The following is a 25,289-nucleotide window of genomic DNA, read 5'->3' as shown; positions in this document are numbered from 1 at the left end:
CCACGGTCGCTTGAGATCCCACCGCCGCTCGCAGTCCCGGCACCGCTCCCCTCGGCGGTACCGGTCGCACTCGCGGCACCGATCGACCTCCAGACGGTTGCGGTCTGACTCCAGCCGTCGATACCGGCACCGTGACTCTAGGAGCCAGTCTCGCCGTCACTCACCGTGCCGGTCGACCTCCCGGCACCGAGCTGGTGGCAGGTCCCGGTCCCGGTCGACCTCCCGGCACCGCGTCGGTGGCAGGTCCCGGTCCCGATCCCGGCACCGAAGCAGCGGCCGGTACCGATCCAGATCCCGGCACCGAGACAGAACCCGGTCCCGATCCCGGCGCCGCTATGGCTCCCGGTACTGATAAGATCTTCGGTGCCGAACCGCGCAGACCCTTATCAGCCGGGGTCGGCCCCGCCATGGCCTTCTAGGCAGCCGTTGGTGTCGTCTCAAGCGGACAGCGTGTATGCGCTGGGCACTGACAGGCAGGCGGCGTTGTTTCAGGACCCTCCGCAACAGGACCAGGGTCCGCAGCAGTGGGGGTTTTGGACCCCCTGGGCATACCATCAAGCCCAGGGCCCCCAACAGCTTCCTGCTAGGCCTGCAACGGCGGAGCACAGGGTGCCAGAGGCTTCGTTGTCTCGCCCCCCTCCCTCCCCGGATGGAGAGGAAGGATCAAAGCAGCAAGACCCTGCTCTTGCTCCTGAGACAGAGGCGAGGGCTGAGGGGGACCCCCCACTGGACACTTTCTTGCCGGGGGTCTCCTCATCCTCCTCCCCCGACGAAGCGGTGGCTGGCACCTCCTCCGCTGGTTCTCAGGGCGCACCAAGACCTCCTTAGGCGAGTAGCTCAGAATCTGAGCCTGCAAGCCGAGGAGGTCTTTGAGATCGAGGACCCTATCGTCACCATCCTCTCATCTGATGCCCCCACCAAGGTCGCCCTACCCTTCATTAGGACGATCCAGGCCAACGCCAATACAATCTGGCAGTCACCGGCCTCCATCCCCCCTACGGCGAGGGGCGTCGAGAGGAAGTACATGGCCCCTCCAAGGGCTACGAGTACCTCCACGTCCACCCGACACCGTGTTCCCTGGTGGTGCAGTCGGTGAACGAGAGGGAGCACCACGGACAGGAAGCTCCAGCCCCCAAATCCAAGGAGGCCAGGTGTATGGACCTCCTCGGCCATAAGGTCTATTCGGCTGGGGCCCTTCAGCTCAGGGTTTCAAATCAACAAGCCCTGCTCAGTAGATATGCTTTTAACTCGTGGGTGGCAGCGGACAAATTCAAAGAGCTGCTGCCACAGGAGGCCCGCCAAGAATTTGCGGCCATTCTGGACGAGGGCAAGAAGGTTGCACGAACCTCGTTGCAAGCTTCTTTGGACACTGCAGACTCGGCTGCCTGCACCCTCGCCTCAGGGGTAACGATGCGCCGTATCTCCTGGCTTCAGGTCTCTGGCCTTCCACCGGAGCTCCAATACACCATCCAGGACCTCCCGTTCGAAGGCCAGGGCCTGTTTTCAGAGAAGACAGACCCCAGACTTAAAAGTCTCAAAGACAATCGGGTCATTATGCACTCCCTCGGGATGCACACGCCGGGAACGCAGCGCAGACCCTTCCGGCCACAGCAGCAACAGCAGCGCAGGCCATACCCCCAGTTCCGCCAACTGCAGGACCTCAATAGGCGCCGTGGCAGGAATGGAAGGCGTAGACATTCGGGGAACCAGGGCGGGCAGAATCAAAGCTCCTCTAAGCCCCCGCCTGGGCCCAAGCCTTCGTTTTGAAGGTGCGCCCGAGGGCGCAGTAACAGTTTTCCCCACGGATCCTTCCCCCCCGTTTTCCAACCGCCTTTCGTTTTTCCTCCCGGCGTGGACCCAAATAACATCGGACCGCTGGGTCTTACGCACGGTGCAGACGGGATACCGCCTGCAGTTTATATCATTTCCTCCTTCCCGCCCCCCTTCCTCGTCCCTCTTCAGGGACCCCTCTCACGAGCAATTCCTTCGACAGGAGGTACAGACGCTCCTCAACAAAGGAGCTATAGAGGCGGTTCCGGAAAACGAGAAAGGCAAGGGGTTTTATTCCCGCTATTTTCTGATCCCCAAGGCCAAGGGAGGCCTCAGGCCTATCCTCGACCTGCGAGAGCTCAACAAATACCTAGTGAAGTTGAAGTTCCGCATGGTATCCCTGCGGACCATTATCCCATCCCTGGATACGGGAGACTGGTACGCCGCCCTCGACATGCAGGACGCTTATTTTCACATTGCCATTTGGCCACACCACAGACGTTTCCTTCGATTCGTGGTGGGCCGCCTTCACTACCAATTTGCAGTCCTCCCATTTGGCCTTTCTACGGCCCCGAGGGTATTCACAAAATACATGGCAGTCGTTGTGGCACATCTTCGGCGCAGTCGTATCCACGTGTTCCCTTACCTAGATGATTGGTTAATTCGGTGCACGTCGGAACTACAGGTTTGCAGCCACGTCCGCAGGATCACCGGCCTGTTTGCTACCTTGGGCCTCATGATCAACGTGGACAAGTCCACCCTGCTCCCCACGCAGAGGGTGGAGTTCATCGGGGCCGTCCTGGACTCCACCGTGGCCAGGGCTCTTCTGCCGTTACCGAGATTCCAGGCGTTGTTGGCGATCGTTCAGCGATTGCGGGCAGCCCCCTTGACGTCCATACGGACATGTCTAACCCTATTAGGCCACGTGGCAGCATGCACATTTGTGACCGGTTACGCTCGGCTCCGCATGAGACCCCTCCAGTTGTGGCTCATCGCACATTACCGGCCGGCAAGGCAACCGCTAGACATGCTGATCACAATCCCCCAGGGGGTGTTAGATTCTCTCGGCTGGTGGTTAGACCAGTCCGTAGTGTGTGCAGGGCTCCCTTTCCACCCACCTCAGCCTTCGGTGTCCCTAACAACGGATGCCTCAGATCTCGGCTGGGGGGCCCACCTGGGAACACTGAGAACACAGGGCCTGTGGTCCCCGCAGGAGGGGAAGCTGCACATCAACATGCGGGAGTTGAGAGCGGTCCGCCTTGCTTGTCAAACATTCTGTCACCAGCTTCGAGGTCGTTGTCGCGGTGTTTACCGACAACACGACGACCATGTACTAAATCAACAAGCAGGGCGGCACCAGATCCTCTCCCCTATGTCACGAGGCGATGCGACTCTGGGACTTTTGTGTAGCCCACTCCATTCACCTCACGGCTTCCTTCCTCCCCGGAGTACGGAACACGCTGGCGGATCGCCTGAGCAGATCCTTCCTATCACACGAGTGGTCCCTTCGCCCGGACGTCGCCCTCTCAATCTTCCAGAGGTGGGGTTATCCCCGTGTGGACCTCTTCGCGTCCGGGGGGAACAAGAAATGCCAGGCGTTCTGCTCCTTTCAGGGCAGGGAGCCCGGGTCTATAGCGGATGCCTTCCTTATTCCATGGACGACCCACTTGTACTACGCGTTTCCCCCGTTCCCACTGGTCCACAGGGTCCTTCTGAAGGTGCACAGGGACAGGGCTCGCGTGATCATGGTAGCCCCAGCGTGGCCCAGGCAACATTGGTACCCCATGCTGCTGGACCTGGCCATAGCCGACCCAGTTCCCCTGCCCCTTCATCCGGACCTGATCACCCAGGAACATGGGACTCTCTGTCACCCGGACCTGCAGTCGCTACACCTAGCGACGTGGTTCCTGTGTGGCTGACCAGTTCTGAACTGCGCTGCTCCACCCCGGTACGGGAGGTTCTTTTGGGCAGCAGGAAGCCTTCCACTAGAGCGACATACTCGGCCAAGTGGAAGCGTTTCTCCTGTTGGTGCGTGGAGAAAGGTCTCTCCGCCCTATGGAAGTTTCGGTGGCCAATATTTTAGACTATATTTGATCCCTCAAACAACAGGGCCTGGCGATATCGTCTTTGCGGGTCCACCTGGCAGCTATCTCCACCTTTCACCCGGGTGGGGATGGCCGCTCCGTTTTTTCTCACCCGACGGTGACTAGATTCCTGAAGGGGCTGGAACGTTTATACCCTAACGTCCGACTCCCTGCTCCAACCTGGGATCTTAACCTGGTGTTGTCTCGGCTCATGGGGCCCCCCTTTGAGCCGTTGGCTACTTGCTCCCTACTCTATCTCTCTTGGAAGACTGCCTTTTTAGTAGCTATCACCTCAGCTAGACGGGTGTCGGAACTCCGGGCTCTCGTGGTAGACCCCCCGTATACAGTCTTCCACAAAGATAAGGTGCAGCTGAGGCCACACCCTGCCTTTCTCCCCAAGGTGGTCTCGGCCTTCCACATCAACCAAGAGATATTCCTCCCGGTTTTTTTCCCGAAACCTCACTCTTCAGGCAGGGAGCGACAGCTCCACTCGCTTGATGTCCGTAGGGCTCTCGCGTTCTATGTGGAGAGGGCCAAACCGTTCCGCAAATCCCCCCAGCTTTTCGTGGCAGTAGCGGACCGCATGAAGGGGCTTCCTATCTCCTCGCAGAGGTTATCCTCATGGGTAACGTCCTGTATCAGGACCTGCTATGACTTGGCCCACGTCCCTACGGGCCGTGTGACTGCGCATTCTACCAGGGCGCAGGCGTCGTCGCTGGCTTTCCTCGCCCGTGTGCCCATCCAGGAAATCTGTCGGGCAGCGACCTGGTCATCGGTCCACACCTTTGCTTCCCACTACGCCCTGGTCCAGCAGTCAAGAGAGGATGCGGCCTTCGGATCGGCAGTGCTCCATGCCGCTACTTCTCACTCCGACCCCTCCGCCTAGGTATGGCTTGGGATTCACTTACCTGGAATGGATGTGAGCAATCACTCGAAGAAGAAAAGACGGTTACTCACCTTTGTAACTGTTGTTCTTCGAGATGTGTTGCTCACATCCATTCCACACCCGCCCTCCTTCCCCACTGTCGGAGTAGCCAGCAAGAAGGAACTGAGGAGCGGGTGGGCCGGCAAGGGTATATATCAAGCGCCATGGCGGCGCCACTCCAGGGGGCGACCTGCCGGCCCACTGGAGTTGCTAGGGTAAAAAGTTTCCGACGAACGTGCACGCGTGGCGCGCACACCTACCTGGAATGGATGTGAGCAACACATCTCGAAGAACAACAGTTACAAAGGTGAGTAACCGTCTTTTTTCCCCCAATCATTGTCTTGCCTCTGATGGTGAAGTTGTCCACAATGAGTTGGTTATCACGTCAGAATGATATAGGCTTCCTTTATGTAGACTTCCTTCCATTATCCCTTTATGTAGAATTTTGCTGTTTATAACAAGTATGAAAATTCTTTTCTTCAACTTGTCTGTAGTCATGGTTCCTCACCTCCAGCTTCATTCAAGAAGTGAAAAGATTAAAAGAAAAGCAGATAAGAGCTTTTAGTTCTGATACTCTAATAGAAGCTTTTTAGCCTTAGCTAAATAAATCAGTTGTACTTCTAAATAAGTCATAGGCAGCTACTGATGCACTTTTCAGTAACAACTAGTTTTCTTTGACTTCTGAGCAGCTGCAACACTTTTTTCTCAGCTGTCTTTTCTACCTGTGGCATCTGTGTACTTACAAAATACTTTCTGTTAACATCACAAAAAGTTGTAATTTCTTATGACTTGGCACCAGCTGTAATTGCTTTCAGTTCTCCTTTCTTTTAGCTCAGTATTAGTCTCACTGAAGAATTTATGGTAGTGGTCACAGCTCTGAAACAGTAACAGAGATCTATTTCTAGGAAATTGACTAGAAGCAGGTGTCACTTCAAAATGTAAATTATGTGATAAACATATTAAGTCAGCATCGATTAACCTGAGTTTAATTATTAATTTCAGGAAAAAGTTAATTGATACTATTCCATAGTCTTGACTATTCAGTGGTGCAATTTGACTTTCAAAAATAATAGTTTATCCAGTCCAGGAGAGAAGAATGAAAATAGAAAAATTGATATTATATGCTCTGCAAGTATAGGATTTAGTCAGATGAGAGATAAAACCAAGATCTATTTGTAATTAGAGATCCCTCAGCATTCTAGGCTAGTAGTTTTGCATTAATGTACTGATCAAATTCTATTCTGGATAGTTTACAATTTATCTAACTATATGTTTTTCTACTCCCAGTTATTCCTAAACTTTTGTACAGTGTTCTATAGCACTGTTAATGGCAGTTGCACTTCATCATAGATATAAATTATTCTTGTATGTTGTGCTGGTTTTTAGATTTACTAAAAAAGAAAAAGCATGGAAAATGCTTTGAAATCAGTTTAAATTGTGCATTTATATAGCACTTCTTTTAAAAATAGACTGAAATCTCTTCAGGGCAGGATATGTGGAGAGTTTGGGGAAGGGGGAGGAAAATCCTATTCAGCTATTTCGGATCATTTGCAATGAAACATTACAGTTACATTGTCTTGGTACAATGATCTGGACAAACTGGAGAAATGGTCTGAAGTAAATAGGATTAAATTCAATAAAGATAAATGCAGAGTACTGCATATAGGAAGGAACAATCCATTGAGCACACAAAAAATGGGAAATAGCTGCCTAGGAAGTAGTAATGCAGAGAGGGATCTGGGGGTTATAGTGGACCACAAGCTAAATATGAGTCAACTGTGTAACACAGTTGCAAACAAAAATGCCAACATCATTCTGGAATGTATTAGCAGGAGTGTTATAAGCAGGACATGAGAAGTAATTCTTTCTCTCTACTCCATGCTGATTAGGCCTCAGCTGGAGTATTTTGTCCAGTTCTGGATGCCACATTTCAGGAAAGATGTGGATGAATTGGAGAAAGTCTGGAGGGGAGCAACAAAAATGATTAAAGGTCTAGAAAACATCACCTATGAGGGAAGATTGGAAAAAAATAGGTTTATTTAGTCTGGAAAAAAAAGACAGAGGGGACATAAGTTTTCAAGTATATAAAAGGTAGAGGGAGAAGAACTGTTGTTAACCTCTGAGGATAGGACAAGAAGCAATGGGCTTAAATTGCAGCAAGGGAGTTTAGGTTGGACATTAGAAAAAAACTTCCTAGCAGTCAGGGTGGTTAAACAGTGGACTAAATTGCCTAGGGAGGTTGTGGAATCTCTATCATTGGAGATTTTTATTAAGAGCAAGTTAGACAAATACCTGTCAGGAATAGTCTAGATAATACTTAGTCCTGCCATGAGTGCAGGGGATTGGACTAGATGACCTCTCAAAGTCCCTTTCAATCCTACAATTCTATATCTTAATACAGAATTAACTATGTTAAGCAATATATTATATAATGACTTACATTATTTAATCATTAGCATTTCCGTTTTTCAAAATTGTTTAAACGCAACCTTAATGTGTTTTTATTTTTAACAATTCATATTAACTTCTTTGTGATGGGAGAGGAACTAAATACTTTCTGATGTGGGGGAGTTAAGTCTCAGGAGAATAGAAAGAAATAAAAGCTGTGGGGGAGGGTGTGGAGATGGGCGTCGGGGAGAGGGGAAGAGCAAAATCATTGTTTGTCAGTGCCTCTGCAGTGCACTGACACTTGGATCGTGGAGCTGATTTTGTCCCACCTTGTGCACTATATTTAATATAAGAATATGTCCCTACTCTTTCCAGCTTGTCTTGTACGTCATTTTTACAATTTTCATAAAGAAGTATTCTTCAGTATCATTGTCCCAATGCAACTTTGAATTGCAGTTAGTAATGGGAAGGTCTATGATTTGATGAACAAGTTTACCTTACAGTTGTGGCACAAAGCATAAAACTTTGATATTGCAACTTCACTGAGTAAAACAGAGTGAGGTTTAGAACTGTGTTGGTGCCTGACTAACTTGAAGATTAGTGCATTATTGATGAATAATATGCATTATGCCATAGACACTTGAAACATTTTAACTCTGTGGTCTTTGTTCATATCAATTTGTTATGATAGTAGAGATAATAGCATAGATCTAGATAATTTGCCCCATTTTCAGTCTTAATACTTACTGCATATGTACCAGGAGAGAATGCTGCTTGGACAGATGTCCATCATGTGTATCAGTAGGACAGCCATTTAACATCGTATTTGAATAGGTGTTTGTTTTTTGCCTTAGGTCAAGCTTGTGCTGATATAAGTATAGCAAAGATTATATTGAAGTAGTAACCTTAGGAACTACTTCTATTCAAAAGCAAGTAATGTAATGAGCCCTGAGAGAAGTTGTCAAGGAAAAGCAAAGTTGTGCTTATTAATTTTTACTGAGAAGTGCAGTTTAGCATACTTTTTCAGCTGTGATTCTGAAAGGCTTTCATTTAAAGGATTAGTGTGTTACATACACATTAAAAAAACCACTATAGAAATAGTTTGCATAGAGCAGGGATTCTCAAACTTTATGCACCGCAGCCCTCTTCTGTCAACAAAAATTACTACACAACCTCAGAACGGGGAAATGAAGCCTGAGCCCCCCAAGTCCCCCATCCCAGATGTGGAAGCCAAAGTCATAGCCCCACCGCCCTGGGTGGATGGGGCCAAAGCTGAAGCCCAAGGGCTTCAGCCTCAGGCAGGGGGCCTGTAACCTGAGCCCTGCTGCCCAGAGCAAAAGCCCCCAAGCTTCGGCCTCAGGCCCCAACAAGTCTAAGTCAGCCCTGGTGACTCCATTGGGGTCACGACCCGTTTTGGGGTCCCAACCCACAGTTTAAGAATGGCTGGCATAGAGAAAACTGAGCTTCTGACTGCTTCTGCAGAAAGGCTGGGTGATCATGCTGCTGTCAGCAGAGAAAGAAACATTGTTGGCACCGTTTCTAGATGGGGACTGCAAAGGATATCACAGGCTCTACTCCTTTGCCTGCTAGGCATGGCTATGGAAGCAAGTGACCACTCCCTCTGTCATTCCCAACTCTGCTCTTTGTACCTCAGTTCTCTTCTTCCCAGTGAAGCTAGAACTATGGTTTCAACCTGCCGTCTTCAGTCTAGTTTTTTAAGCCTTGTGTAGACTAGAAAAAGTAATGAATATTTTTGGGTTTGTTTTTTTTAAGTTAGGTTCCTTGAGTTAGTTAACTCCATTTGAAACATCACTTAAACTGCATCTATGCTAGGTGCTAACCTCTCTACAATTCTATTTGCTGATCAAAGTCTAACATGATTTTAAAGATATTAAACTGCATATATGTTAGATGCTAAGTAATGTTTTAAATGGGGTTAAAAATGATTTTACCCCTCACCCCCTTTACTTCTAGACAAGGCCTTAGAGGAGTAAAACTTCTCCTGTCTGTTACTGCAGAAGCACTGTCAGTCCGGGCCTTTGCTGTTTGCTTTTTCAGTGTTGCTTTTATCTGCAGAGATTTTTGTCAGGACAGTATTCCCAAACCCTGACTTGAAACAGGAAGTGGAGACTGGAGCTGGAAACCGGGAAAATACAATTTTTCAAATCGTTTACTCAAACTATTAATAATAATAATTGGTGGTTGGGGAGGGTTCATGGTAAATGTGTTTCTGTTTAGATATAAAGATATCAGAATAGATATCTGCCCAATAAATGAAACTCCTAAATTTGTATGGATAGATTGAGGAAGAGTTGTTAAATAACTTTATAAAGCGCTGCAAGCATGCTTGGTGCTGAGGTCTGTAAAGTCTTTTTTGTAGTTCAGAAAGTAGAAAATGCATATTTGGAAGGAAAAAAAAACTTAAATGGATGGTCACCTGATAAATCAGAATGGTTGTAAAAGTGATCTAATCACAAATATCTGGATTTCTTGTCCTAGAAATTGCTTCACTTATACAAGAATATTAATAATCCAATTTGCAGTAATCTGTGTTGGAAGCCTGTTTTAAATTAGTCTTTCATCCATGAAATCAGGGGATTGGAGCAATCCAGTACTAGTGTAAAATATGTACATCATGCTGGGAAATCCGTACACATAGTGCCAAAAAGTAAAACAGAACAAGATCACAGACTTTCTTCTGTAGGGGGGGAGGCTTATGGCAGCTAGAAAGTTGCTGACACTTCCCAGTGAATTAAGCAATGTTAATACCATTACTCATTGTTTGAAGCCATGCTGACATCAGACTTCGACTATTGATAACACTGCTCTACAGCCAAAATGTTTCTGAAATAAATGTAGTCCAACTTTACTAATTCTGGGTCACTGAGAATGAAAATGATGCTTAAAATTGTTGATTGGCTCTAGTTTTCAAGATATGCTATGGGGTCAGTATATACGACCCTTGACTTGGGAATGGCGGAGGATAAGTGAGTTATAAAGGGAAGGGATCTCAATTTAAACCAGAAATGACTAAAATACATCTTTGACTGGCTCTATGAATAAATCTATGACTGCGTTTGGACAGTACTTGCTTTTTAGGCAAAACAATGAGTGATGCAACCTGAAGCTGGTATTGCGTCATACATGATATGAATTGCATCATGTTATTCCTAGAAGTCTTGGATGATGCAATCATAATGAAGCTTACATCACTCTACTGAACAAATTGCCCTATATCAGCTCTAGAAATCATACAGTGTCATGCTCTCTTGTTTGTCAGTGTTTGATTTTGCAAAGGGACACATTTCTGTTTAGCCAAAGTGAGCAGAGATGCCTTGTACTTGTGTGACCAGTGCAGATAACTTCTGCTATGTTTGTGGTGAAATGACTTTTGCATCACAAAAGCGCAGTATAACCACTATGGTTAAGAAAGCCTATCACCTTTATTTTGGCTGCAAAATTGGAGATCAGGACACGAGGTGGGCCCACACATATGCTGCATCACTTGTGCAACAAATCTTTGCCAATGGTTGAACAGGAAAAGGAAATCTATGCCTTTTGCAGTGCCAATGATTTGAAGAGAGCCAACAGATCATACCAGCAATTGTTACTTCTGCATGGTGCCTCCAGTTGGGAAAGGTGTGTCAAAGAAGAAAAAGTGGACTGTGCATTATCCAAACATTCCATCAGCTATATGCCCAGTACCCCACGGAGAAGGACTGCCGGTTCCTGATGCACCAGAATCATTCTCACTTGAGTCAGACGAGGAAGAGGAAGAGGATGAAACTTCTGGTCCTGAACCATCAATGTTACAGGACCCACATTTTCTCCCATCCTCCTCCTCTGAACCACACCTCATAACACAAGGTGAACTGAATGATCTTGTCAGGGATTTGGAACTACCCAAGAGTAAGGCAGAGCTGTTGGGCTCCAGACTACAGCAGTGGAATCTCTTGGTAGGCTATCAGGGCAAATGGAGCCCATCAACGCTTGCAGACTGTTGCTGGACAGTGACAAGAGATGCTCCATTTAATGAATACAAGAGACAAGCCAAGAAGCGCCGAGTAGACACTGAATAGGACTAAACTATGTACATAATAGTTTTTTGCCTTTTGTTTCATAATAAATTGTATTTATATAACCGTTTTGCTGATTTTTAAAGTGTTACATAAACAGAACAGGTGAAATATTATCATGTAAAGCAACCATAAACACATGAAAAGACCTAGGTTTACAATTTGATTAAAACTCTACTATCTACACAATAGACATAGACATAAAATGTAAAAACTTAAATATCTTAGAAACAGTAGCCAATCATTTGTTTTAATTGTCATATTTGAATTCAGCACATCAAAATACATAGTAAATATCACATTTTATCTCTGAAGCAGACGACTTCTCAAAAATTGTAGATCAGTGTAATCACTTCAGCCAAGAGGTTGATGTGTGTGACTGTTCTTGATCCAGTGTTCTTAGAGATAAACTAATATTTAAGATCTGATTTATCCTGCCTGCAGAAGTAGTTTTGAGGAAATGAAATTCAGTGCTTGAGATGCCACAGCTATGTATGGACAAGCATTATCGGGGTTGTAATGAGGACACATACATTTTGTGGTGTGTGCTCACCCAGCTGGAAAAACAAATGCTTTCTCTTGTTCAGCTAAGCTACATTCTATCTACCAATTTTAGCACATGCTACTTTTATAGACACGTAATAGGATACTTTATCCCTGGAGCATATCACTTGTCTAATTTTCATTTTTTTAATAGATTTGGGGACAGCGGAGAGGGAAGGATAAAATTAACTTCCTAATTTTTTTTAAAGAAATCAGTTCATGTACAGTGGACCTGATTCTCACTTAAGCTATGTCTATACCAGGCTTGCACAACTTGTAAAGCGGTGAGGGCCACATTACTCCAGAGAAAACAGCTGAGGGCCGAAACCCCCGGCCCTGCGGAAACACCCGCCCAAGCGATGCCCAGCCCTGTGGAAACAAACTCTCCTTCCCCAGCGCCGCCTCACCAAAACAGCTGTGGGCCAAAAAGGAAGGTTGGGGGTAGGGAGGTGATACTTTATCTTAAATCAACCAGGGGCTCCCAGCTGAAGAGGTGGCTGGGAGCCCTCAGGGGCAAATTAAAGGGCCTAGGGCTCCGATGGCCAGGGGAACCGGGAGCTTTGCAGGGCTGAGGCAGAGATTTAAAGGGCCCAGAGCTCCTGCCGCTGAGGGGAGCTCGAACCCTTTAAATCCTGGCCCCAGCCCGGCTGCCGGAGCCATGGCTGTGATTCAAAGGGCTCTGGGCTGACTGCAAGCACAGGGAGCCCTGAGACCTTTAAATCCCAGCTGTGGCTGGGATTCAAAGGGCTCTGGGCTGCCCGCAGAGCATGGTGTTTCCCGTGTCCGGGGGATCTAGAATCCCCCCTCGGGCTGCACAGTGAGCCGCCGCGGGCCGCATGTTGTGCAGGCCTGGTCTATACTATGGCTTATGACAGCATAACTTATGTTGCTCAGGGATGAATAAAACCCCTTCCTAAGCAACATAAGTTATCTGACATAAATGAAGTTATAACAACATAACTCCCAGTGTAGACAGCGCTATATCGATAGGAAGGCTTCTCTCAATCAACATACCTACGGCCTCTCAGGGAGCTGGATTACCATCCTATGCCAATGGGAGAAGCCCTTCTGTCAGTGTAGGTAGTGTCTTCACTGAAGCGCTACAACGCCACAGATGCATTGGTACAGCTGTGCTGCTGCAGCCTTTTAAGCATAGCCTATCCTTTATTTTAAAAAATGACTTGGGGAATTAGGAGCGTATGTCCCATTGACTTTCAGTGAGACTTAGGCTTATGAATTCTCAAGTCTCTTTTGAAAATGGAACTTGGGTTTCTAAATCACTTTGGGTAAAGTTTTAAAAACCATTTGTAAGGGAAAAATCATTTTATTTTTTTATATTACAAAGTCTAGAAATGTTTTCTTAAAAAGAGACTTATCTTTCTGCTTGTTTCTACTCTAGAAACTTCAGGAATATGAAGTCTTTTCACGATTCATGCAGGATGCCTTAAGAAATTAAATGGAAGTTTTCTCAGTCTTCAGTTTGAAGGAGCAAGGTTCTGAGCTTTTCTTTCAAATCTTTGACAGAAGTTTGGGTTAGATAGGTATTAAATCAGATAAGCAAAAGTTTTAAATAGCTTACTAAAAATCCCTTCCACTCTCAGTTGGATTTGAGAGTTAATGGGCTGATGATGTAAGGTTTTAAGTCCTCCAAAAAATCCTTCAGCAAAAACGGAAGACAAGATCTGATATTTTTTATATAAAACAAAAATCAAGGCTAGAGAGAGTGTTTGGAGTAGGAGAAAATACATGGAGAAAATATTTTAGACTGCCTTTATAAATCATAAGGAAACGAGGTAGGGAAAGAATATGGTTCTTTGCTTCTTTTAAATGAGGAGAGTCTGTACTGGATTTTTCACCTTTAAAAGTTGATCAAGTGCAGCTAATAATAAATTGATATTATTTTTGTAGAAGTCAGAGCACAATTGATAAATTAAGTTGCATCTTAATATTTATTTATTTATTTCTTTTATTTGCCCAGGTCACATTGAAGTTGTGAAATTACTTGTGACCCATGGCGCTGAAGTGACATGCAAAGACAAGAAATCATATACACCCCTACATGCTGCAGCATCTAGTGGAATGATCGGCGTAGTCAAATTTCTTCTAGATCTTGGAGTTGATGTAAGTAAATATGTAGCCAAAGGCAAATGACATAAGAAAAGTCTAAACTATTACTGATCAGAAATATAGTGGCGCAGAGAATTCTCCTTTCTTCATGATCAAGAATAATGGTGGTAAGAGTACTTCAAAAGGTCTTCACTCATTTATTTAATGGTTACAAGACTTCACTCCCTAGGCTCAAGTTTCTTCTACAGATTTTCACTTAAAGGTAAACTTGTCCTTAAATGGTTTCATTATTTTCCAGGAGGGAAGGAATGATCCTATGTTTAAGGCACTGGACTGGGTCTTGGGAGATTGGAGTTCTGTTGCTAACTCTGATTTACACTTTTTCTGAGACCTTGAAGAAGTCATTTAATCTCTTGTTTCAGTTCCCTATCTGTAAAGTGGGGATAAAACTTCCTTATCTCACAGGAGTTTTGAGGGTAAATCATTGATTGTGAAGTACTCTGATACTACACTGATGATGGTCATATAAGTACCTAGTTATAAAAATATATTAACAAAAATATTGTCAGTAATAAATCTCTTTTTATCATCTCAGAAATAAAGTGAATTGTAAGCCTATTGGAGTTTGACCTTTTGAATCATCTTGCACAGAGTGGCTATTGCTTCTGAAGTTGTAGTTTGAAAACTAGGATGTTTCTTCGTATAATGTAACTTGGAGCTCAATTTGCACATTAAGGCAGTATTAGCTTCTTATCTTAGGTGCTAAGACCAAACTTGGGTGCCTAAAATTAGGCACCTAAATCCATATTTGGGCACCTTAATATGTGGCCTGATTTTCAGAAGTATTTGGCACCCAAAATTCCTATTAAATTCAGTAGGCCCTGCAGACATTCAGTACCATGGAACAACAGACCACTTATTTAGATGACTAGATCTAGGCACCTAAGCGTCTACATTGAATTACTCCTGAGGGGGATTCTGTGCCCCAATATTAACAATTCTGCACGCGATATTTTAAAATTCTGTATGTTCTACAAAATAACACTATCACACCAGTTTGTTCTTTTGGTAATTTATTTCAAAATAGTATTTTTGAAATACAGGAGGTCCTGCTGTTGGCAGCTGCGCTCTGGCTGTCTCATTCTGCATGAAAAAATAAAATTCTGTGAGGAACATTAATTCTGCATTGTGCAATGGTGCAGAATTCCAGCAGGAGTAAAATTTTACTTTTAAGTCCCTAATGTTGATTTTGGGAGGGCAGTTCTACTGTTTAAATACTCAACCGTCCTCTGTGAGGTTCTGCAAAATAATTTGCAAAAGATAAAAACATTCTTCACTTTTAACTGGAGCTGTCAGAGCATGTTGCCTCTGCAGACCAACACCCACTTTTCTGCTTAGTTTATCTAGATTATTACTATGTATTTGGAACTGGCAGTAAGGAATTGAGGGAGGTGGAGTCATTGGAACTTGTCTCACTAGTGTGATAACTTTTGAACTATTTTAGACTGCCTTTATAAATCATAAGGAAATGAGGTAGGAATTTCCCAATTCCAAAATTTCAGGGAATGTTTTAGGCATCAGTGAAAAAAACCCTATTGATTTAGGTGAAAATGGGATGGGGGGGTGCACATGGAGCCCTTTCCATTCATATAGTACACCCAGCAGCTTTAGCCACTTCTGTAGTTGTCTACAGATTAACGAACTGATTGATGGTAGCCATTAACATGTTATGGACTCGGGGTATTCACAGAGCCCTGGCATGGGGGATGAATTGGTGGCACACAGAATCCTTGAGGGGCTTGGGAGAGAATGGATGACCCTGGCAGTGGGGAGAATGAGGGACCTTGATATGGGAGAAGGTGATGGATAGAGATGCACACAGAGATCCTGGCATGTGCCAGAAGAATGAATGTGGGGAAGAAACGCTGAGGGCACACCACCCCTGGCATGAGAGGTAGGTTGCAGAGAGCCCCTGAAATAGAAGGGGATGGCAGTGTGGCAGACAGGCATCTTGAGGAGGGGCTAAGAAATGCAAGGAGCCTCTGTTGCATGCAATGGGGTGTGCCTACAAAAGCAAGGAAGTGTGAGACCCTCCAGTATACAATCTTGATGTTGAGATCAAGGGAAGGGTATGTACTTGCCAGCAATGTCTCTGCGTTATAGGAGCTTTTGGGGCTCATAGAATCAAGGTACATGATCCCAACAATGTGGATCTGCTGTGGTAATAAACTTGGAGAATTCTATTTACAAGTGGCAGAATAACTTCCTTTCGCACAACTATTCCTTTCACACTACCAAACACTTTAATTATCTCCTCTGAGAGAAATTAAAAAGTATTCCATTCCAAAGCTTTTTTTTGGTCAAGGAAATCCAGTCCAGAACACATTTAATGTACTGTTTTGTGGTATTCCAGAATGCAATGAAGACATCCTGCATAACAACAAAAGATGTTCTGTTGTACTTAATTAAATACTGTTGCTTGATGGCATAAAAGAAATGTGGTAGAATTTCACAGTATTTTAACTAATTGTCTTGTTTTTCCCATCAGATGAATGAACCAAATGCCTATGGAAATACACCTCTTCATGTAGCTTGCTACAATGGACAAGATGTTGTAGTAAATGAACTTATAGATTGTGGTGCTAATGTAAATCAGATGAATGAGAAAGGTTTTACATCTTTGCACTTTGCTGCTGCATCAACACATGGAGCATTGTGTTTAGAACTTTTGGTCTGTAATGGAGCAGATGTAAATATGAAGGTAAGGAAATGAATTCAGTGGATTCAGTAAGTTGTAACATACGATATATCTATGTCTTTATAGGAGATATAATATTTTAAATTACAAGGTTTAATATATTTTTATTACAATAGTACCTATATGCCTCTGTCAGATTGTGGAACCTTGTTGTGCTAGGAGTTCTTCAGACGACGAGTATATGACAGTCCTTGTCCCCAAAGAACTTACAATCTAATTTAAGATGAAATGCAAATAGTGGATATACAATCTGAAGGAATAAAGGAGGAAAGATGAGGGAAACAATGAAAGAACATGCATTTAGGTGGCCCCACTAAATAAGATAATTATCAGAAATCCATATTGGCCATTATCTGTTAGAAGTGTCCCATATGCATAACAGTAAAAGCAGGTTTTGGGAAGAAATTTTAAAGAGATTAGTAGTTTTAGAAGATATTTCTGAGAGTACTCCATAAATAAGAACCAGTGTGGAAGAAATCACGCAAGTGTTTGTGGGAGAAATATACACAGGCAAACAAGGCTGGCATCCTTAGTAGAATGGTGAAGGGCAACAGAAGATTCTAGAGTCAATAAATAGGGAGGGGTTGAGCTATGAAGGGCCTTAAAGGGAAGGAACCAAAGCTTGTACTTGATGCAGTGGAGACCTCGCCAGTAGAAGGACTTAGATTGCTGGCTGACATGGTCAGCATATTAGTGGCCCCAAATGGACTGAGAGGAAAAAATGTACTCCTGGCCATAATTCTATGGCTGTAGAACTTACCATAGAATCCACCTCTGCTGCAGAATTTAGTATTTCCTTTGACTTATAAAATTTAAATTTCTAAGCCTTGTGGTTGCAAAAATAAATTTGAATATCGAAAAATGCTGTGAGGTCTTCCTAAGTCTGCAAACGAAGAGCCTGAAACAACTATCAGAGAGGTGTGTGAACTGCCCTATTTTAGCATGAAGCTCGCTCAAGTCTAATGATGACAGTTGTCCTCATAAACATTAAGGTAACCTGCCTGTCCATTGTTGTTGGTATGTGGCCGGCTATTGAGGTAGAGACAAGGGGAAATTGGTGTTTTTATGGAACTAAGAGTCCAAAACCCTTCCCCCTCCTTTTCTTCGCCCCTGGCCCCCCAAAAAATCTGGTTGTCTCTGCTCCTGCCCACAAATGAGAGGAACTGAAGAGATACATCCTGCCAAAAACAGCAACTACCTCCAAAATCCTGTGCTGCCTCCCGTGCCTTTCCAGATGCCAAAAGCGCTAACTGGTCCCATTCCTTGCTACCAAAATGCCAGGTATGAGGACTAAGGGGAGCAGGTTCTAAGTGGCTTATTGATAGATATGCCAGAGGTCTTCACAGTTCGCTACAGCCCCTGATGTCTAGGGCGGAGGACATCTGATCCATATAAGTCTAGATTTATTTTAAATAAATGAGGTTAACAAAAGCAATAAAAATAAATGTATGAACAAATTATATTCAAAAAAATTTGAGAAGCCAGCAGATCCTGGTCAGCTATCAGCCCCAAGAATAACCTGGCATACTCAGTCGCAAAGCCAACTGATACTTATCACCCATTTGGCTGGAATATATAGGAAGGGTCAGATCATTCCCAGGTTGAAAACTAATATTTAGACTACAACTCTGATGCCCAATATCTTTCTCTCCACCCTCCTAAACATAGGGTTCATCTTCGAGTGATAGTCCCTATTGTATTCCACTGGGGGTTTACGCATGTGCACCATGCACCCAGAGTCAGAGAGTTTGAAAGTAGCGACTGTTAGTCTTTGCATGCACCTTGACTCCGCCTTGTGCTTCTGTCCGAGGCAATAAAGGGAGGGAAGGACTGCATCTCAAGTTCCTTCTCACTGCTGCAAGGTCCAGGTCGGAACCTTCATCGTCCTTATCTGATGCAGTTGTAAAAAGCATAGTTGTAAATAGTTTTAACAGTAGTTTTACTAGTTTTCTTTCTTTCCTGGTTTTAGTAATTAATAGTTTTAACATTAGTTTAGAGTAGACTTTAAGGACTTCTCCATTGCCCTGTGCGGGTACAGGATGATGCCCAGAGCTCCAGGGTACAAACTCCGCGCCTCCTGCATGCTATCCTTATTGATAAGCGATGACCACCAACACTGCCTCTACTGCCTGGGAGAAGCTCACATCATGGCTAATTCAGTGAGAAGTGAGCCTCCCATTACTATGTCTGACTCCAGCGCCAGCAAAACCACCCCCGCTGACCCGATAGCGGGCCTCATTTGGGAGATTAGGATGCAGTCCCATAAGCATGAGACTAAATCTTTCTCAGAATCCAAGGAAATCAACATTCCCTCCCAGGGGATGGAATGGATTCTAAGTCCCACAGGCACAAGAAGATTGACCCATAAACAATGGAATCCAGCAGTTCCAAGCAATGAACCATTGGTACCGCCATCTCAGCAATCCAAAACCACAACTCTTCTGTGTCAGGGAAGATCTCAGCGCTGGTACCGATGACTGGAAAAGAGAGAGTGCCCGGATCTGTGGCTGCATCCCAGAACGTTTTTGCCTTGCCACATCCATTTGTAGGGAAGGGTAATATGAGCTTACAAGAGAAGTTTAAGGGCCTCTTTACGCTGGTATAAATGCAGTGTAATTGCAATAAAATTAATGGAGTTATTGTGGGTTTATATTGCTGTAACTAAGATTGGTATTTCTCGCTTGCTTTGCCGGTGGTTATTTAATTAAAATGGGAATTCTCTTCTTTTTTTTTTTTTTTTTGATACACTTTTGCAGGGAAGGAAGGAGATTGACTTAGCAGTAGATTTACTTTGCAGAGGAGGTTGTAGTAGTGTGAATTTTTCAGTAATAGAGTAGTTCAGCTCTGCTCAGTCAGTTCTGGTTTTCAAATATTGAATAGGATGGTTGTTCCCTGGTTTAGGGCCAAATTAGATTCCTTGCTTTCCCTAAGGATTATTCCTTTAGTTAAAATATTAGGATTTTATAGTGTTGTGGTTTTTGCATCTTTAGACTACTCTTATTCAGTAGAGTTTTTATTGTAAAACTTTTCAGCAATATGTATAGAGGATTTCAGCTGTGCTCAATTTTTTATTTTCAAATATCTTGATTTTTTGGCTTTTAATGCTAAAGTTCAAAATATTTGTACAGTTTTTGGCAACTGTCATACAAATACAATATTCAATTTATAATCACAAGTATATTACTTTGTAAGTTTAGATATCTACTATAATTCTCTTCACTGTCACCTACTTTCATGATTTTTAGAGATATAGAGGGGGCATAGGTGGGGCATCTGGGATAGGAGGAGGATGCATGTGTGCATACGCTGTGGACCTTGATGAGTGAGTGTTCTGGAGACTCTGAAATGTCCACTCCAGAGTCTTGTTGGCTTCACCTCTGAGAGGAAAGCATACAACAGATTAAAAAGCAGCAGAAATTTTAGACTTTTGATATATTTCCCGCTTTATCTGTTTTCCACGGGAGGGGAAAAATATAGGCTATTTTGGCCTGTACAAAATTGTCAATATCCATATAGTAATTTAGATCTTTAAAGCCTAGTGAGTACTGCTCAACTCTATTCCTTTCCTGCAACATCTAGTCTAAAAAGAGTATAGCAAACTCAAATAACAATTTTACACATGTAGAAGTATATTATGGGATTTATAAGGATGTATTAATTGTATTTGAACTAGTATCAGCTGGATTCTTGAAAAGAAATGGTCTCAGTGGACTGAGTAGACTCGATATATCTAATTTTAAGTGAAACCATGTTTAGGCATGTTTGGTTGACCACTTGAGAATACATGATGTTCTAGGCTGCTTGTTGTTGTGTAATAACAATGACTTCTTCTAGAGATTTATGTTTTTGGAAAATCAGTATTTTATAGACATATATTGCCTGATAGTACATTATACAAGAGACCTGTGTTTTAATCTTCTATTATCTCACTTCATTGAGCTTCAGTGAATGCAACCAAATAACAATTAGCCTATTACCATAGGCTATGATCATGTCAGATCTCATAAGCTTAGTAAGGGGAGGCTTTATCAGTACTTAGATGGAAGACTTCCAAGGAAGAAAGGAGCTTTTCAAATATTTCCTATTTTTGGTGCAGTGGATTGATGCTGCTGTTCATTGCCTAAGGAATCTGTTCTTGTAGTTCTGTGTATACTTCGTCCCAACTTATTTATTTTAGAATACTTTAAAAAAAAACCCACACTCATGAAGGAAATAATATATTCCTGAAATCTTACCTGTATGTTCTGGTTCTGAATTTAATTGCCAGCCATCAAGATATTTAATGGGGAAGTTCCCACAGCCGGTTTAACTTTGTCCCCTTTGCAGTAGGAAATTTTGTGTTCATTCTGCTGTATGCAGTTAATTAACATGTTGTGTATGTGCACCTAAGGGAATAAAAAATGGTATAGCTTTATATGGTAATATGATGGCTGCAATTTAGTGTCACGTTGCCTAGTATTTTGTGTGTGTAACTTTTTTTTTGTGCATTTAGATTTTTCATTAACCTATGAGCTAACTATGGACTAAATTTCATAGGAGAGACAGTTTATGAATGCATTTAGATAGTGCTATTTAACACAGGAGGGGATTCTAGTTTTTAAGTTGATCTTATTTCATAGTACCTTTTCTGGGTGAGTGGTTAATTTTACTTTTCATATGTGTGTCAAATGTAGATTACCGTCTGTGGTTGAATAGTTTGCCTTAAGGATTACTTGTGGTTTGTGATGAATTACTTATGAGTTTCATTTTGAAGTAACATCAAAGAAATAGATGAATATTTTCATGTCCGTCTTCTAACATATTTTGTAATGTTCTGTAATAAGGTTCTCTTATTCAGTCTGAATACAAGTCAGTTCTTTAAAAGAAGCTTTATTTTGTTGGCTTTAGATTTAGGGAAGAAGTAAATGTAGTTCTTGGTGCTAAGATTATCTGCTGCCACTATCCTCTTGATTGTCCTAAAGGCATAATGCTGAGTGAGTGTGCATCATTGAGTTGTCAGATGGAGCTGGAGAAGGGATTAACGAGAACAGGATAACAGCAGTGTTGAATACCCTGCAGTGTCATCCTGGATTGTTGCTACTAGCAACTGTTTTATAGTAGTGTGGAGAGGGAATAGAAGGGGTTGGTGGAAAAGGATCACTTCTCCTTGGTGATTTTGATATATAAATGTAGCTGGCTGTAGGTTGATAGTTTTTTTTTTTAATTATTATTTTTGTTTTATTTCCAGAGTAAAGATGGGAAAACACCATTGCATATGACAGCAATCCATGGTAGATTTTCAAGATCACAAACTATCATCCAGAATGGTAAAAAGAAAAAAAGTATTTTTGTAAATGTTAATGACATTTTCACATTCTTGTTTTGCTATGGCCAGTATTTCAGTTAGTGAGGTTTTTATATTCTGATGAAATGCATATAGACTCTACCCATCTATATCTTCACTTTAAAGATGGAAAAGCAAGGATATTTGTATTATTGTCCCTTTTCTACAGCACTGAGTTACTGAAACAATTTGCCCTCTACAGTAATGGTTCTCAAACTTTTGTACTGGTGACCCCTTTCACACAGTTAGCCTCTGTGTGCAACCCCAGCCCCTTATAAATTAAAAATGCTTTTTAAATATTTAACACTATTATAAATGCTGGAGGCGTAGCAGGGCTTGGGGGTGGAGGCTGACAGCTTGCCTCACAGCCCCATTTTGAGAACCCCTGCTCTACAGATACACGACAAGAGACCTGCATTTACATCACTGTCCATTATACTCCTGCTGTAATTCTGCACCACTGCAGGATGCAGAATTTGCATAGAATTAACGTTCCCTGCAGAATTTTATTTTTTCACACACAGTTTGAGATTTCCACCAAAATGCTTCCTTTTCCCGGTTTTATGTGTTTCAAATGTATTATGATGGAACCATGAGTTCCATGGGACCAGAGCCAGATTGGATAACCAAAAATCCAGATAAACTGGAGAGTGGGCAGGGTTGCCACCCCTCTGGGTTTTACCCAGACAGTCCGGTTTTTGGCTTCTCTGTCTGAGTGCCATTTAGGGTTGCCAGGTGCCTGGTTTTTGACCCAAAAAGTCCAGTCTAAAAGGGGACCTGGCAACCTTTGGACACCCAAAACAAAAGTCTGGTTACTGTGGGGTGGAGGGAGTGGGAGGATGTGAGGATGTGCTGAGAAAATGATGGGCAGGGCCTCGAGGGAAGAAGTGTAGCAGGGGCAGGGCTTTGGGGCTGGGAGGGGCATCAGGAGTCCTGTTATTAGCAGTTAGAAAGGTGGCAACCTTAACCAAAAATCTGGTTATCGTGGGCTGGGGTGAGACTCGAGATTAACAACCCATGCCAGCCCCTGCTCTGTTGGGGTTGCCTCTTACCTGAAGGCAGGCCCCCTGAGATGATTTTGTGAGCAATGGGGGTGGGGCCTTGGGGCGGGGGAGGTGTGAGCGATGGGGGCAGGGCTCAGGAGTCTGGTTACCAGCAGCTAGAAAGGTGGCAACCCTAGTGGTGAGTGAGCCAGGTGACAGCCCTTAGCGGCTGGTGGTTTGGTTAATAAGGAGAGCCAGATAATGGTGGTTAAACAAGGTTCTGTTGTATTTAATTTCACTGAAATAAGGTAACTGTCACCAAAAATATTGCAAATTCTGTATTAATATGCCTGGTAAGGAATCTGTTTGTCAAAAAACATTTTCTGAATCTTTTTGGTTGTCTGTATTGTTACAGACATACTTTCTGTCAGGTATTTTGAAATAAATTACCAAAGTAACTGAAACTGGCGTGATTATAGAGTGTTATTTTGACAAATAAAAATATGCAGAATTTTGCAGAATTTTAAAATATTGTGCACAGAATTTTAATTTTTTGGCGTAAAATTCCCTAGGAGTACCATTAGTATTCAATACCACTAAACATTTTAAAATTTTAAACCAAAAAATCACTCCATCGCTTGTACTTATTAATCTTTAACACCATTTTGCTAACAAACATGTACATGTACCATTTATGTGCATTCACACTAACTTTTATGTTGTAGGAGCTGAAATAGACTGTGAAGATAGAAATGGAAATACACCTTTGCACATCGCAGCTAGATATGGTCATGAGCTACTAATCAACACTCTAATTACAAGTGGTGCTGACACTGCAAAGTAAGTAATTAACTTGGACATAGGCTAAAATAGTTCAGAAATGCATTAATTAGAAAGCCAGAGTAGTGTGTGGTTTCACATTTCTTTCTTAGCTCTTTAAATGTTCAACATGAGATTAGAAATGCATTCAGTCATATTCTTTGCAGATACTGTATCTTGTTATAGTGTCACATCTCATTGTAGTTTAAACAAAAATCAGAAAAGAAATAGTGGACTGTGTTGCCAACTTGTACTTCAATATAATAGTTGAAATATGCAAGCCAAAACCTCATACATTTTAACTGACTGTCAGTCTGAATTAATGCATTATTTTTAGATTGAAAGTAAGCTTCTTAACATATTAAGAGATTTCCTCAGATCTAATCATTCTAATTAGATTTTGTTGATGAAACCCTATACATATGCAATTTAGCATGCAATCTTGATTCTTTTATTGTAATAACACTATGATGTATCTTAGGAGAGGTGTACATGGGATGTTTCCTCTCCATTTGGCAGCATTAAGTGGATTTTCAGACTGTTGCAGAAAGCTCCTTTCATCAGGTAGGATGCTCTTTAAAAAATGTGTTTTATGGTTACTACATATACATTAACCTTTTAGTACTTTCAGTTATATTTCACAATATTTAAACCCTTTTTCAATAGTACATAGAAATAATCAGCTTGTTTATAGCTGAGGATTGTGCTAGCTAGTCTGATCTACTTTGCATAGTTAAAGATGAAGCAAGCTTTCTGTGGTAAGCCTAAATTTGAAAACTTGTAAAACTTTGCCAGAACTGAAGCAATATGCCTGAAATTTCAAAAGTGTGATCTTATGCACACATTTTCTGAAGGGATTGAGACAAACTAGACAAGTAGTTTAGGAACTATAGTGGTTCAGAACATGAGGTGATATCACTTTAACATCTTGTTAACTCGAACTCCAAATTGTCATGATTCTAGTACAACTTTGCCTAGAACAATGGTGGTGTTCTACCTGTGCCCTTCCAGGATCTAACCTGTAAGCCCTGAGGGCAACTGCATTAAGAAGAATGTTTGTGTTTGATTATGAATTAAAAACATGTTCCCTGAGCAGCACTCTGCGACTTTCAAACTTAAGTGTTTAATCAGCCCCCTCACTATAAAGAAAGAGTACAGGGTATTGCTTCACCTGTGACCCCAGGATCAGCTCTGCTGCGAGCTGGGATTATGCTGAACTGTGTCGGTCCCTTTCCAGCTGAATACATACTGCATGGCAAGGAAGGGGAGACATACTAATTTTGGCTGCTCCATAGTCTGCTTCCCTGATGAGATATGGAAGCTCCAGGGGGCTCAAAAGGGCAGATTGACTGTCTCTGTCTTGCGCCTAGGAGAGTGATTAGCAAAAGGAGGGCTCCCTTCCACACCACAGGGAAGTAAGGAAGCCTGGGAGAAGGGAGAAAAGGAAGAGAAGCTGAGGAACTACTGCTTAGGCTTCTTGATTCTCTTCTCCAGCACCGGTTAGAGTATCTTGCTGTAATTTGCACCAGCTGACAGCTGTCTGTTAGGTACCA

At 43.2% G+C, this 25,289-nt stretch overlaps 1 protein-coding gene across 2 annotated transcripts in view; it reads left to right on the top strand.

The window, feature by feature from the left end:
• The window catches only part of ANKRD28 (ankyrin repeat domain 28), a 233,907-nt gene that overhangs the window by 145,313 nt on the left and 63,305 nt on the right, over window positions 1–25,289 (top strand). For both annotated transcript variants that reach the window (XM_030550866.1, XM_030550867.1), the window contains exons 7-11: window positions 13,765–13,907; window positions 16,402–16,614; window positions 21,839–21,917; window positions 23,643–23,757; window positions 24,218–24,300. In XM_030550866.1, coding sequence (XP_030406726.1) covers window positions 13,765–13,907; window positions 16,402–16,614; window positions 21,839–21,917; window positions 23,643–23,757; window positions 24,218–24,300 — 633 coding nt within the window. The remainder of the gene's footprint in view (window positions 1–13,764; window positions 13,908–16,401; window positions 16,615–21,838; window positions 21,918–23,642; window positions 23,758–24,217; window positions 24,301–25,289) is intronic.

This window comes from Gopherus evgoodei, chromosome 2, assembly GCF_007399415.2.
Source record: "Gopherus evgoodei ecotype Sinaloan lineage chromosome 2, rGopEvg1_v1.p, whole genome shotgun sequence".
Lineage (NCBI taxonomy): Eukaryota > Metazoa > Chordata > Testudines > Testudinidae > Gopherus > Gopherus evgoodei.
This window is presented reverse-complemented; position numbering and strand designations above follow the sequence as displayed.